Below are 14,940 nucleotides of genomic sequence, written 5' to 3'. Positions count from 1 at the left end.
TTAAAAAGACGAAAACATATATTTGTGTATTAATAAAATATGTTAATTTTATAAAAGGTTTTATATAATAAATTATATGTAGAATGGAGATAGAATAATTGTGTGTGTCAATTATAAGGGACACAAGAATACACATTTTTTTCCATTTATCGTGTGAAGCTTTTAAAATATACCTAATTTTGCCATATCTGAATACATAATATATGATTTTTTATTTATTAAAAATATGTGGTTGTATTTTACTTTATAAACATTTATACGCTCTCAAAAATAAAAATGTTTTTTTTTACTATCATGTTGCATAAAAATATATTAAATAATAAACTACAAACAAAATAACATTATGCTGTGTAAAAATAAACAAATAAATTGTGTAGCATTTTTCATTTTAAAAAATAATTATTTAAACATAAACCCATATGTAATAAATTGCAATAGAAATCAAAAAGAGTCACAATATATAGAAAGAATTATTCTTAGGATAAAGTGTAGTTATATGTAGTTGCCAAAAATTATTTTAAAATAGGGTGTAACAAATCTCATTAATTTTAAAATAATATTTATATATGGATAAAATGAATGTGTTGTATAAATTATTATTATTTTTTTTTTTTATGAGAGCATTGGAATGCTATAGGGTACCGAATATGCATAATCTGAATAAGGTATTTAATTGAAACCTTTTGTATTTCACTATCATTGTATTGTTACACATTATTTTACCATTCCTTTATTTTAGGTTAATCCAAATAAGTACCTACGAGCAAACCGTGATTTAAATATATCGGGACATAATAAAGAAAACAATTATTACTGTGGGGAAAATAAAGTAGCTTTAGTAACAGGAGCAGGAAGGGGTATAGGACGATCCATTGCGAAAACATTAGCTAAATCTGTTTCACATGTTCTATGTATAAGTAAGACACAGGTACGTTAATTTATTATGTCAAATATTCCAAAATAGCCAAAGTATTAATAGCTATTTTTTTTTAAGAAATATTATAATAGCTAGTTTTTTTTTTTTTTGCAGAAATCATGTAACAGTGTTTCCGATGAAATAAATTCCCTTGGCTATAAAGCAACTGGATATGCTGCTGATGTTTCAAATAAAGAAGAAATAACCGAATTAATTAATAAATTATTAACAGATCATAAAAATATAGATATACTAGTTAATAATGCAGGGATAACGAGAGATAATGTGTTTTTGCGTATGAAAAATGAAGAATGGGAAGACGTAATAAAAACAAATTTAAATTCATTATTTTATGTAACACACCCTATAACTAAAAGAATGATTAGTAATAAATATGGAAGAATTATTAATATGTCTAGTATAGTGGGAATTACAGGAAATTTTGGACAAATAAATTATTCTGCGTCCAAAGCAGGGGTAATTGGATTTACAAAAAGTTTAGCCAAAGAATTAGCATCGAGAAATATAACTGTTAATGCAATAGCCCCTGGTTTTATTTCAAGTGACATGACTGATAAAATAAGTGATGATATAAAAGTAATATTTTAAAAAATACACACACACACACAAATTAATGCTTAATAAAAAGACTTATTATTTACAATTTTTTATAAATGTGCATTTGTCATTCATTTATTTGGTTCGCTCAATATACATGCATACTACCCACAATTTATTTTCAGCAAAATATTATTTCGAATATTCCTGCTGGAAGAATGGGAACACCAGAAGAGGTGAGTAACAAAAGTTAATATGAAAATCAGGTTATATTTATTTTAAGTTTTTTGTGATAACCGATAAAAATATACCCATGGATTATTAAACCCTTCGTTGCCTTTTTTTTACAGATTGCAAATATGGTAGGATATTTATCTTCAGAAATTGCAGGATATATAAATGGAAAAGTATTTATAATTGATGGTGGATTATCAAGTTAATTTTTTTTATATTTATTTTTAATATGTAATTGTGTGTCATATATAATTGCATATACACACATGCTTATATATGGATAATATACATGCGTGTTTTTTAAATCCTGTACTTTTTTTTATCTTTTAAATATTATAAATAAAATTTAACAAATAAACAACCAAAAAAAATAAATATCATAACTGATTTTTAATAAAATGAGATTAATTCATTAAGTATAAAGGTTTTGAGACAATTACGATATTTTATAGAACAATTTTTTATCTTTATTTTAGTCTATTTTATAAGAATAAAATTTGTATGTCATATGTATATAAATACGTACATATAAATTTAATATATAGGATTATGAATATAATATTTTTAAAAATATGTTTTTATCAAAAAGTTGATTCCTTAAAATTTAGGTATTTTATTTAACATAATTACTATTTGGGGTTTATTTTATTTTTATTGTGGTTAAGAATTTTCTATTCATATTTTTTTTTTTTTTACACGGATTTAATAATTTTCCAACAAACAGATTATTATAAAATTTATTATACCTTTTATATTTTACTCAACAAAAATATATGTATATAATATTTTATAGTTATAAGTATTCTTATATACACTTATTTATTTATGCATTTATTTATTCATTTATTTATTTATTTATTTATTTATTAAATATATGAGTAGGTATATGATAACATACCGCTGTGTTAATACCTTTCCAAATTGAATTATTTAATATACGGGAAATATGAGAAGAATACTTATAAGAATATATAATTTTTCCAAAAAACATATTTAATACTACTTTTGCTAAATTGTAGAATATTATACGTCGTTCTAATGCATTATATATATTTAAACACATAATATAGTATCGTTTTGTTTTTTAAAAAAAATCAAAAAATAAAATAAAGGAAAAAAAAACGTACTTAAAATTCTACATTGATTTATATATATTATAGATATCAGCCCATTCATTTACTTTTTGTTTTTTATTTATGAAACATTGTAACAATTTTGAATTGTAATTGACTATTTTATCATTATTAAAAAAAAACACAAGAATACTTATGTGGGCATATTTGTGTTTTTGAGTTGCATTATTATTTTAATATTCTATATAAACACATTTGAGGAATAATTAAAGATTGAATATAATTTTTTTACTAATTTTTATATTATATTTTGTTTTTTTTTAGTATTTCCATTTTTCACATATATTATATGAATATGTATTTTATTTTTTTTTTAAAATGATAACAATTCAAACTGCACAAAGTACTAATGAAGTCAATTTCATAATAAAAGGGAAATTCATAAAATATCAAAAAAAATATTTTATCCTCACAGCAAAGGTAGGTAGACACTCGTATATGAGTATATATATATATATATATATATATATTTGTTTTGTTTTATTCTACTATATTTTACATTTTTTCTTTTTTTTTAATTTCCCTTAACAGGATAGTTACCTAGAATTATTGTCATGCGATTTTAAGGAAACAATATATGTGCAAAATACATTTTTGAAAATAATATTTTTACAAGTAAATTTTAAATAAACAATATAAATATTATTACCTTTTATAGCTATTCATATATACAAACATAAAAATGTGTGCATTTTATTATACTCTTTTTAACAGCTGCTTGAAGGGAAAGATCATGATAAATTTATTATTGTTGATGATAAATTAAATTTTCGAATTTTAAAATTTGATCAAACCTTTGTTGAATGCTGTTTTATTGGAAATTTATATTCAAAAAAATTAAAACTATATTCAAAAATAATTAAATTAAAAAAAAATGAACAAATTGACAAAATCCAAGATGAATATCATAAATATATTAACATTTGTAAATCGGCCAACTCGTTTTTAATTTCTATTGAAAATTTTTTATATGTGAAAAAAATAAAAATAAATGAAAGTGAAAATTATAAAAATAAATCTGAATTAAAATATTTCAGTGAAAATCGTAAAATATGTTTCAATCATATTCAAAAAAAAAACATATATGAATTTATTAAAAGAAAAAATAAATATTTTAAACAAAAAGACAATAAGAAGTGTTTACATACTATAGTGAAAGAAGATAATAGTTCACATATTTATAAAATAAAAAAAAATAAAAATATTTTTTTAGATCCAAATATTAATAATAAACATAGCACATATGAATATAGAAATATAATTAATAGTATAGACAATGAAAGTATATTTTATAAAATAATTAAAAATGAAGAAAATGGATTTGCTTTTTTTAAGTTCTTAAAAAATATAGCCTTTATCACATATATAGAATGGAAGCATAATGATTTTAATTATTTAAAATGGTGGAATAAAATTAAAAAAAAAAAAAATACTTCAATTGATTATAGAATGTATGAAAGATATGCTAATTATAATAACACATATATATGTAGAAAAATCCAAAATAATTCGAAAAATAAATATGATAAAAATAATGAAAATATCATTAATTTTTATCATTATACTTATGAAAGTGAAGCTGAAAATGGCAATCATAACTGTATGTTTACAAAGAAAATTAATAAAATTATAAAGAATAAGCATATATGTAGATTTTCTAACAATATATTGTATATACCAACTAAACAAATTATTCAAAAAGAAATAAAATGGAATTTAATTCCTATTCGAAGGATAAACATTAAAAATAGTGTTAAAAATATTATAAAAAAAGGAAATTGGAATTATAGCAAATTTAAAATGTGCAATATTTTTGAAAAAACTAACAAAAAATTATCATATAAAATTAACGAAGAATTAGAATATTATCATGATGAATATATTTATTGTACAAATTTTAAAATAATTTTTTTAGTACATTTTTTAAAAACTAATTGTACTTATTATGGATTTATCAAAAATGTTATATTTTATTCGATGAAAATAAATAATGAAATTTTAAGTCTAAAAAAACGGCTTTTTTTTAGTAAAAATAGTAACAATTCTTTTTTCAAAAAGAAAGACATATCTATTGTAAAAAAATATAAAAAAGAATATTATAAAGATGTAAATTATTTAAATATATGGAGTAAACAAATTAAAAAAATAAAAATAATTGATTTTATAAATATTCATAATGTTATTAATAGTTATAAGTATATTCACGATTTTAACACATGTTTAGTTTGTCAATATTTTTTTAACAAATTTATTTACCTTATGAAAAAATATAACATACATAATGATAGTAAAAATAATATGCATAAATATATTACTTTTAAAAATGCTTCTTTTTATTATGAACAGCAAGAAATAAATATATTTTTTTTATTCAATATTATGATAAGAATAAAGTTATTATTATTTTATTTCATTATATTATTTTATTCTGGTAACAAAACATTTAATACAGAAACGATATGTTCATTTCTTATTTTAAGAAGAAAAACCCAAAACCCCAAAATATTATATGAGATATTAATTCATTTATACTTTTTAAATGTTTTTTTTTTTCACATTTTAAACTTTTTATTTACTTCCGATGGTGCAAATTATGATAAATATGAAAATATTCATAAAAGCGAGAATACATATTTATCAAAAATCAGAAGAAATGAAAATAGACATGAACATATACATAATATAACTAGTGAACAAGCTAATAATAATATAAAAATAAATTATTGCAACGATTCGAAAAATGAAACAAATACACATAATAATGAAATATTCTTAGTACACAATAGACTATCATTACTAACAAAGTTTCTGAAATTTAATTCGATAGATGCACATTTAGATGGTAAAACTAGCGAAATAAAATATTCTATTTGTTTTGGACAAACCTTTGGAGAAAATATCAAACAATGTCACACAAATTCAAAAAAAGAAATGTCTTTATACTATGAACAGTTAAAAATTATTATAATAAATACAATACATCTTCATTTTATATCTCTTAAGTTGTTAGATGTAATGAAATTTAATTATTGTAAAATTTGTAAAAAGTTCTATTCAAAATCTTCTGAGAAATGGGAAAAAAAAAAAAAAATAAATAAAAATAATATCCAATTAAATAACGATGTTAGTAAAATCATAGTGATAGCTCACAACGAAAATAATGAAGGAAATATTATGTTTTTAAAAGTTCAAAATAACATGGGAAAAAATAAAAGATTAAATTTTGAGGATAATAGTAATGATATATTAGAATATCAGATAATACCAAAAGCCAAGTTAAAAGTTCCTCTAAATGTTGTTAAGATTGAAAAAATAATGAACAATATTTTGTGTTTGTTTACAAAAAAAGGGATATTTTTATTTTCATTTTCTGATACATATGGTGCAAACATAACATTAACAAATTATTACATTTACAATTATAATGATATACAATATATTTATAAATTTGAGTTTTTTAAAATTATAAAGAAAACAAATTATTATAAAGAAGTTAAAACAAATATATTATTTTCTGATTTTTATTCTGAAGCAAATAATTTGAATCATTTTATCAATATGACAAATAACAATACTGATGAAGTTATTAAAAGTTGTTATGAATTGTTTTATATTTTAAAAAAAAAAAAATTGATGCATTATGATAAAGAATCTCTAAATAACACTCAGTTTAAATTTCGAAATAATTTTTTTAAATCTTTTAAATATTTAAAAAATTTGAATAATATATCATATTTAGACAGTTTTTATTTGTCTACATTTGAATATAATTATAAATTTAATTTTTTTGAAAAAATGTTTAAAAGAAATTTTTCGATGTACTATTCTTCTATGATGTATATTTCTTTTATATTAGATATAGAAGAAAGTGGAAAAGATAAAAAAAATGTTAATAACATTAATAAGGATATAGATTACACTAATTTTTTTTATAAAACCCGAATATTGAAAAGCAGAAAAAAAATACCTTTGCAAAATAAATCGGTTGAATTTTTTGAAAAAAAAAAAAAAAAAAATGAAAAATATATACCAAATTATAATAAATTTTATATATCTCTCGAAATTAGTAAAAACAATTTTACAAAACTATATGAAACTAACGGACAATATGGTAGCGAAAACGAAAAAGTACTGAGCGAAAATGAAAAAATATTGAGCGAAAAATATGCCGATACAAGCTCAGAACATAGTAGTCATTTTAGAAATACCAATGTAAAAGATAGAAAAGAAAAATGTTTGAAAAAACAAAATTTATCCCAATTATTTACATTACCAGACATAACAATTGTTCAATTGGATACAATAAAAATGGATAATAAAATTTTTGCACACACTTTATTTAATATACGATACTTAGTAATTGACTATGAAAAAAAAACAATACATTTAATTTTTATAGTTTATAATTACAAGAATAATCGAATTTTAATATATAGAAATAATTTCGAAGAATATGGCTTTTATCAAAATGAAAAAATATTTTTTAAAAATATTTTTTTACAAGCAAAAAGTGTATTTTGTTTGACAAGTAGAAACAATGTGATATATAAAAAGACTAAAGAAAAACAATTTGATAAAAAAAATATAAATAAGTTGGATAATTGTGACAATTTCGATATAGATAGACCTTATAAAAATAAACAGGAAATAAAAGAAAGTATTTTGTTGATTTTGAAACAAGAAAAGTCTGATCTTGTAATTGTAGTAAAATCCTTTGTTTTATTTAATAAGAATAAACAATTATATATGTTTAAAAGCTTTTTAAATTTATTTTATGCATATAATAAAATAAAATCAATTAAGGATTATAAATACAAATCAAAAATAATTAACAATAATTCGAATATATTTCAACATGATACTTTTACTGAATTACAAAAAATTCAAAACATAAAAAATGAACCAAACGAATATTTAAAAAATAAAGATAATAACTCTATATTTGAAATTAAAAAAGTGAAAAAAAATTTAGGATATAAACTATTTATAGTTGATAAAAATAACAATTTATACAAAATAATGGCTGGATATAGTATATTATTAGGGAAAGATAAAAAAAAAAAAAATTGTGGTCTACAATCTTGTTTAAATACTGCATATAAAAATTCAAATTTTTGCAATAGCAGTTTTTTTTTTATCAATATTAATAAATATTTTAACATTTTATGTATATCTAATTATTTTAAAACAATTTTTTCTTTCATTTTATGTGATAATATATGCAATTATTTCGAGGATTCAATTTTATTGTCCAAAAAGTTTAGTGAGAAATTGGCTAGCCAGGAAAAAAAAAATAATAATAGTAAAAAAATAAATAAAATAAATAAAATAAACGAAAATACTAATAGGTTTTATATACTTACAAATGAGGAAATAAAAAAGTTAAATTTTTTGCCTTATAAAATATTGTTTACAAAAAGTATACATACAAATGGAGATATTATATATATAATTTTTTTAAATCATATAAGTATACGTATAAATAAGTATAGGGTGTGTGCAAATACTGATCAAATTATAAGCTTTATTGATTTTTTTGAAATTGAATTTGAAAATAAAAGTATAGTTAATTATTATTATCAAGACAATTTTCTATGTTTATCTTATACCAATAATACTGTTGATTTATTTTATATTGATTTTGTAAATAATCAGTTTTTTCTTTTAAAATCTGTTAATTCAAGCTCACCAATTTATTCGATCTATTTACTGATACGCTCAAAAAGTAGAAAAAAAACTGACAAAAATATAGGCAAACAAAATGATGGCAAAACTGACAAACCCGAGATAAATTTCTTGGATATGGATGAGTTTCAAACCGATAATCATGTAATAGTTTGTTTAGGAAAGAAAAGACAATGTGAAATCTTTGTATATTATTTAGGTAAAAAATATAAATACGATAATATAAATGGAACAAATAGTTATTATATGTTTCGGGAAAATAAAGAAATGAATATTAAAATGGAGAAAGAAAAATATAATGAAATTATTATATGCATAAAAAATGAACATAATTTTATTATAGACACTTTAAATGATCAAATAAAAATTACTAATATAATTAAATTAAATAGCTTTATTTTGATTGGTACAAATATAGGTGTAGTGAAAGTTTATGATATATTTAATGATATGGGGTTAGAAAAATATAATAAATTATATTTGAATAATTTTTTATTTTGTAAAACTCAGAAAATAATAACAAAAGTATATGACGAATTTTTATTAGGTAATGGATGTGTAAATTTTATTAACATTGAAAAAGTCGATAAAAATAAAATTCAATATAATGATGAAAAAAATCATAATTTTTATTACCCTTATAAAAAAAATGCATATGTTCCAGTATTTTGTGAAAACAATTTATACATTTTTTTATCGAGTATAATTAAATCCTATAAATCAAATGGTAATCACAAATTTCATAAAAACGATTATACTACAAAGTTAGCAAAGAAACTCGATTATAACATTGCCAGCTTATTAAATATAAAGAAAAAATATATTAATAATAAATTTTTTAAATTAAAAAATATTGGATCTAATATAATAAAAAATAAAAACATTTTTCTTATTCCTTTAAAAATATGTATAAATAATAGAACATATACAAAGAAAAATTACACACATAATAGTAATGAAAACGAATTAGCAGGATTAACTACAATTGATGGGAATTTATTTTGTAATATTCTTAAACAAAACGGGAAAAAATATGATGAAAATTATTGTGAAAATGAAATTACTGAGCTATCAAAAGTAAAGACAACTAATTGGGAAACACACAGTTTTAAGAAATATATTAACAACAAAGTAGTGAAGGCAAAAAATTATATGAGTCCTAATAATATAATACTAATAAAAAACAATAATAAAAATGATTTTATTTTTTTAATTATAATATCTATTAATAATGAATTAAAAATAGGGCTAATTAAAAAAAGTATCTTATGCTTCCCTGAAAGATCTTATTTAGACAATTTAAAAATCCATAAATTTGTTGAAGGAAATACAACAAATGAGTTTAGTTATTATTTTAAAAATGGAATAATATATTCGAGACAATCTCATGAAAAAAATGATATTAAAATTTCACAAAGCTTAAAAAATATGAATAAGTCAGGTAAAAAAAAAACTGTGTGCAATTATAAATATATTGGATGTAATTTAGGAAAAAAGGGAAATCAATTAAAATTTGGAAAATCTATTATACACATACACAAAAATCAAAACATAAAAAATATATTTCATTTAAATTTGGATAGAAATTATATATTAAAAGAAGCTTTTCAAATTTGTATATATAAAGAAAGGGAAGATATCATAAACTGGATAAATGAAAAAATAAAAGACGACAAAAAAGACCAAAGTATATTAAATTTATTTAACAGTTTAAAAGATAAAAAAAAAAAAAAATATATTAATAATAAAGAAAAAAATGATAAAAAACAAAATAATTTACTATATATTTATAATAATATATTTTTAAAGGATAACAATATTTTTGTAAAAAATAAACATATATTATATCTTCTTCGAGATAAATATATAAATTTTAAAAACCATATTTATTCCTTTTTATTTTTTATTATAATAATTTTAAAATATAAATTGGCTAGTTTTTTTCAAAATGAATTAATTCAGTTTAATTTATTTATAAAGGGATATTATCCATATGATGTTGAACAATCAAATATCTCAAAAGAATTTGAAAAAAAAGAAAAAATATATAAATCTGCAAATAAAATTTGTAAAATGTTAAATGTCTTATTTTTTCTAAAAGAAGAAAACCCAAACATAAATAATACAGATTATGATCTAACATATTTGGAAAATAATTATCCAACTCATAAAAAAAGAAATAATGTTGACAAGTTCATAAGTTTAAATGAAGATAGATCTGTAAAAAATTCAAATAAAAATATTTTTGTAAAAAGACAAAAAATGTTAAAAGATCTAAATTGTGATAATTATCTTGAAAATCCTCCTATTTTTAATAAGCCATATAAAGAAATGAATAAAAAAAATCGTTTACAATATACAAATAATAATGTAGAATTGGATAAAATTAGTTACGATCCTATAAACAACGAATATAATAATGAAAATCATAAAAGGGTATGTAAGCTTATAATTAAAGAAATGAATTTTGTTCGAAATGCCGAAAGAATGAATATGCATTTTAGAGACATAAAAAATGGAAATAAAAATAATTATAAATTAACAAACTTGGAAGTTAACCAATTTTGTGTGTCTAATAAAAAAGAATATGATGAAAAAAATAAACGAACATTGGTTCAAAATTTAAACTTTGTTATTTTGCACATAATAGGAAGTAAATATAACTTTAGTAATATAGTAGAATACTATAAAATAATTAATTGTAAAAATAAAATATTTCACAAAAAAATTGATGTAAAATTCGAGGAGGAAAAATTGTCTGAATTATCTAACTTCAATGAGAATAAAAAATTTTGGAAAAATAGAAAAAAGGGATATATAAAAATTATGAATAAAATTATTGAAAAAAAAAAAATTTACAAAATTTTACAAAATTCAAATAAAATTAACAAAAATATGAAAAAAGAAAAGAATGAATCAGGTAATAAAAAATGGGGAATAAAAAGACATTTTTATCGTTATAGAAATATATTTAAAAAAATTGTGGAAAACTTAAATCAGTATAAAGAAGAGTGTGCTATAAAATATGGGCATAAAATAAAAAATTGTTATAAATATAAAAATTTAGAAAAAAAAAAAATGAATAAAAATAATATAAACAATTATGAAACATATGATTGTCTTTTTGTATATATTAATAGCATAAGTTACAAAGTTAAGAATATTGCTTTTTGTAATTTAAAAAATAATTTTAATAAAAAATTTAACTTATTAAGTGAGGAAATATATTTCATAATGCAATTAATAGGTAACTATGCTTATTTGATTAACTTTCGAACTAGCGTATCTTTTTGGATAAATATAAAATACCTGAATAAAAATATATATATTCTTAAATTATCAAAAAAAAATAAAAACAAGAAAATTGAAAAAATGAATGAAAATATAAATAACAAAAAAAATGTGTATACATATGATTATTTAAAAAAAAAAGAAATAGATACAAATTTATTGGAAAATACATCAAAGAAAACAGATATTTTTATGTTTAAAAAAATAAAACGAGAAAATATTGTTAATTTATTTTATAAGAATGTTTCAACAAATCCGATTATATATATAAATAGAAACATGAAAAATATAGGCATATTTTTAAATAAATATATTATATATACACAAAAAAATAAAATTATTCTTTTAAAAATTATTATATCAGAAGATAACAGAAATGTGGTTAATCATAAAAATAAGGATATAGAAAATATTTTTAATAGTTACAATTTTTTTGAAAATAAATATATAAATAATTCTGAAAATTCGAGAAAGTTGAATTTTTCAGATTTGTATAAAAATTTTATTAAAAATGATAAAATAATTAACAGATATTTAGAGGATAGTGGAAACAATGAAATGACTGAAATGGAATATTTAAGAAGTTTAATTATTAAAAAAAAACGACGTATTGAAAATGCTAGAAGAAATATGTTTATTAATAATACTAATGAAAATAATAGAAGGGAACAAGGATATGATGATAATAACATTATAGATCAAAATATAAATAATAATTCGAATTCGAATGAAAATAGACCAGGTTTTACATTTTCACCATATAATGATCAGATTTATGGAAGTTATAGAACTAATATTATTAAAAGTAGAATAGATAGTATTTTAGGAAAAGACAGAATTAATAACAAACAAGAATATAATTTTGAAGATATAAATAATTATGTATTTGATAATTTTTTTAACTATAATGATTTAAAATTTTTAAAAAAATTTAAATATGGGCTAATAGAATTTTGTAATACTACGGATAATTTTGAAGATATAGTTAATATGAAAACTTTTGAAAATAGAATAATAATAATTACAAAAAATTATATAAAAATGTATGAATATGATGAATTAAAAAATATATTTTTATTGCGTGCTATAAAATCAATATATGGGACTATATTATGTTTAGAGCATAATATTTGCAATAGTTTTATTAAAAATAATATTATTAATTTTAAAGAAAAAAATAAAATGAGTTTATTCATATTTAACAATATAATTGATTATCTAAATGTTGTGTGCAAAAATTATTTATTTTTTTATAAAATTGCACAAAACAACATGATAAATATAGCTACAATAAAATTTAAAAATAATATACACATTTTATGTAAAAATAAATTGTTTTATAATATTGTAGGCTTTAATTTAAATATAAATAAAAGGGAATGTATTACAGAAAGTTTTAGGAAATATATAAATTTTTATGAAAATTTTTATTTAGTAGATGAAAAATGCAACATATATAACATGTATATATATCCATTAAAACAGAATAATCGAAATTGTTATTTTGATCAAAATCGAAATATAGAAATTTGTTACGATTTGATGATTTTTTTACAAATTTTAATTGAAGGGAAAAAATGTAAAAAAAAACTCCAAAATTGGAAATTTACAGATTATTTTACAATAAAAAAACAACAAAAAGATATGAAAAAAAAAAAAAAAAAGCAATTTGAGAAAAATATATATTATTACAAATATATTATGAAAGATAAGCATAAAAAATTATTGTCTATATTCATAGATAGAGTATTAATTTATATGAATAAAAAAATTATATTTTTTAGAAAATTATTTGAAAAAAAATCAAAAAACATATTCGAATTCGAATTGAAATTAAAAATATTTAACAGATTGTTAAAATTGTGTTCTTATAAATTTTATGATAAAAAAAATGGAGTAGAATTATTAAATAATATATATGATCAAAAAAGAAATAAAAATATTACATCCTTTTCTATAATAAATAGAAAAAATGACTATATTGATATTATACATAGTCAATTAGGTGATATTGGAATTTGTTCTTTACAAAATTCAAAATTTCAAGATGGAAAAATATCAACATTAAATAATTGCATTCCTGATTCTAACATGGCATCCCTTTCAAATAATTTGAATATATCAAAGCCAATTAAAAACAGGTATTTAAAAACATCAAATAATTTATTGAATTTTCGAATTGGTTCGAAAAAATGGAAAGGAGGAAATATATGGATGGAAAAATTCACTATGGAAAAAATAAACGAAATGAATAAATATCGTATATATGATATAAATAGTTATAATGATGTTATAAAAAATAATATAAAAGACAATACATATTATGATGCTGATTATTATTATTTATTAGTTCAAATATCCAATTGTGATAATATATTAAATTGTAATAATGGAATAGAAGAAAATCAGCAAACTAATATACGACGAAGTAAAATATTAAATAAATATATCGATTTTATTTATTTACATTTTTTAATTAATATTTCTTATAATCCTAATATTTTTTATCATATTAAAAAATATTTACATTTACATTCCTATTCTGCAAAAAATTTTGAAAAGAAAAATTATTATATCAATATAGATTTGTTAAATATTATTTTTAATTTTGATAAAAATGGTTTGAAACAATTAAAAACTGCCTTAACTATATTTCCAACTAATCCAACTATTGAAGAATTATTTGATGCCGTATCGTCATTATCCATACCGCTTAATATTTCCTAATGTTATATACTATTAATATTTGTTACAATTATTATATATATTTTTTTAATGTTTATTTATATGTTGAGCATTATATAATAATAAATATACACGCATCATGCCTTTCCATTTCTCATTTTCTATAGTCACGAGATGGATACATACTGGCTATTTTGTTTGTTATATTATGTGATTTTTTATTCTTATTTTTTTTTTTTCAATTTCACTTGTTTCATTTAATTTTTAAAAATGTGATTAAAAATTTAGTAGTAGAATATTCATTACATATTAAAAATCATAATTAAATTATTTTGTTCTGTTTGTTTACAAGTGTGTAAATCAAGAACATGTTTGATATGAATTCATCAAAAATGGAATTGTAATTAGTAGAAAAGTTATCATATTATTATGCTAACT

General features: G+C 19.1%; 2 protein-coding genes across 2 annotated transcripts; both read left to right on the top strand.

The window, feature by feature from the left end:
• Positions 1-575: 575 nt before the first annotated feature.
• PBANKA_0823800 (3-oxoacyl-[acyl-carrier-protein] reductase, putative) lies at positions 576-1,914 on the top strand (the record flags this gene model as incomplete). Its single annotated transcript, XM_034564411.1, has 5 exons — positions 576-665; positions 740-928; positions 1,031-1,513; positions 1,660-1,710; positions 1,825-1,914. The coding sequence occupies 5 exons, from the start codon at positions 576-578 to the stop codon at positions 1,912-1,914; spliced, it is 903 nt and encodes a 300-aa protein (XP_034421210.1).
• Positions 1,915-3,159: 1,245 nt separating this feature from the next.
• On the top strand, positions 3,160-14,544 carry PBANKA_0823700 (conserved Plasmodium protein, unknown function; the record flags this gene model as incomplete). Its single annotated transcript, XM_034564410.1, has 3 exons — positions 3,160-3,261; positions 3,373-3,456; positions 3,556-14,544. The coding sequence occupies 3 exons, from the start codon at positions 3,160-3,162 to the stop codon at positions 14,542-14,544; spliced, it is 11,175 nt and encodes a 3,724-aa protein (XP_034421209.1).
• Positions 14,545-14,940: the final 396 nt, after the last annotated feature.

Source organism: Plasmodium berghei (assembly GCF_900002375.2).
Source record: "Plasmodium berghei ANKA genome assembly, chromosome: 8".
In the NCBI taxonomy this organism is placed as follows: Eukaryota; Apicomplexa; class Aconoidasida; order Haemosporida; family Plasmodiidae; genus Plasmodium; species Plasmodium berghei.
The sequence above is the reverse complement of the archived record's forward strand: the minus strand, read 5'-3'. Positions and strand labels throughout refer to the sequence as shown.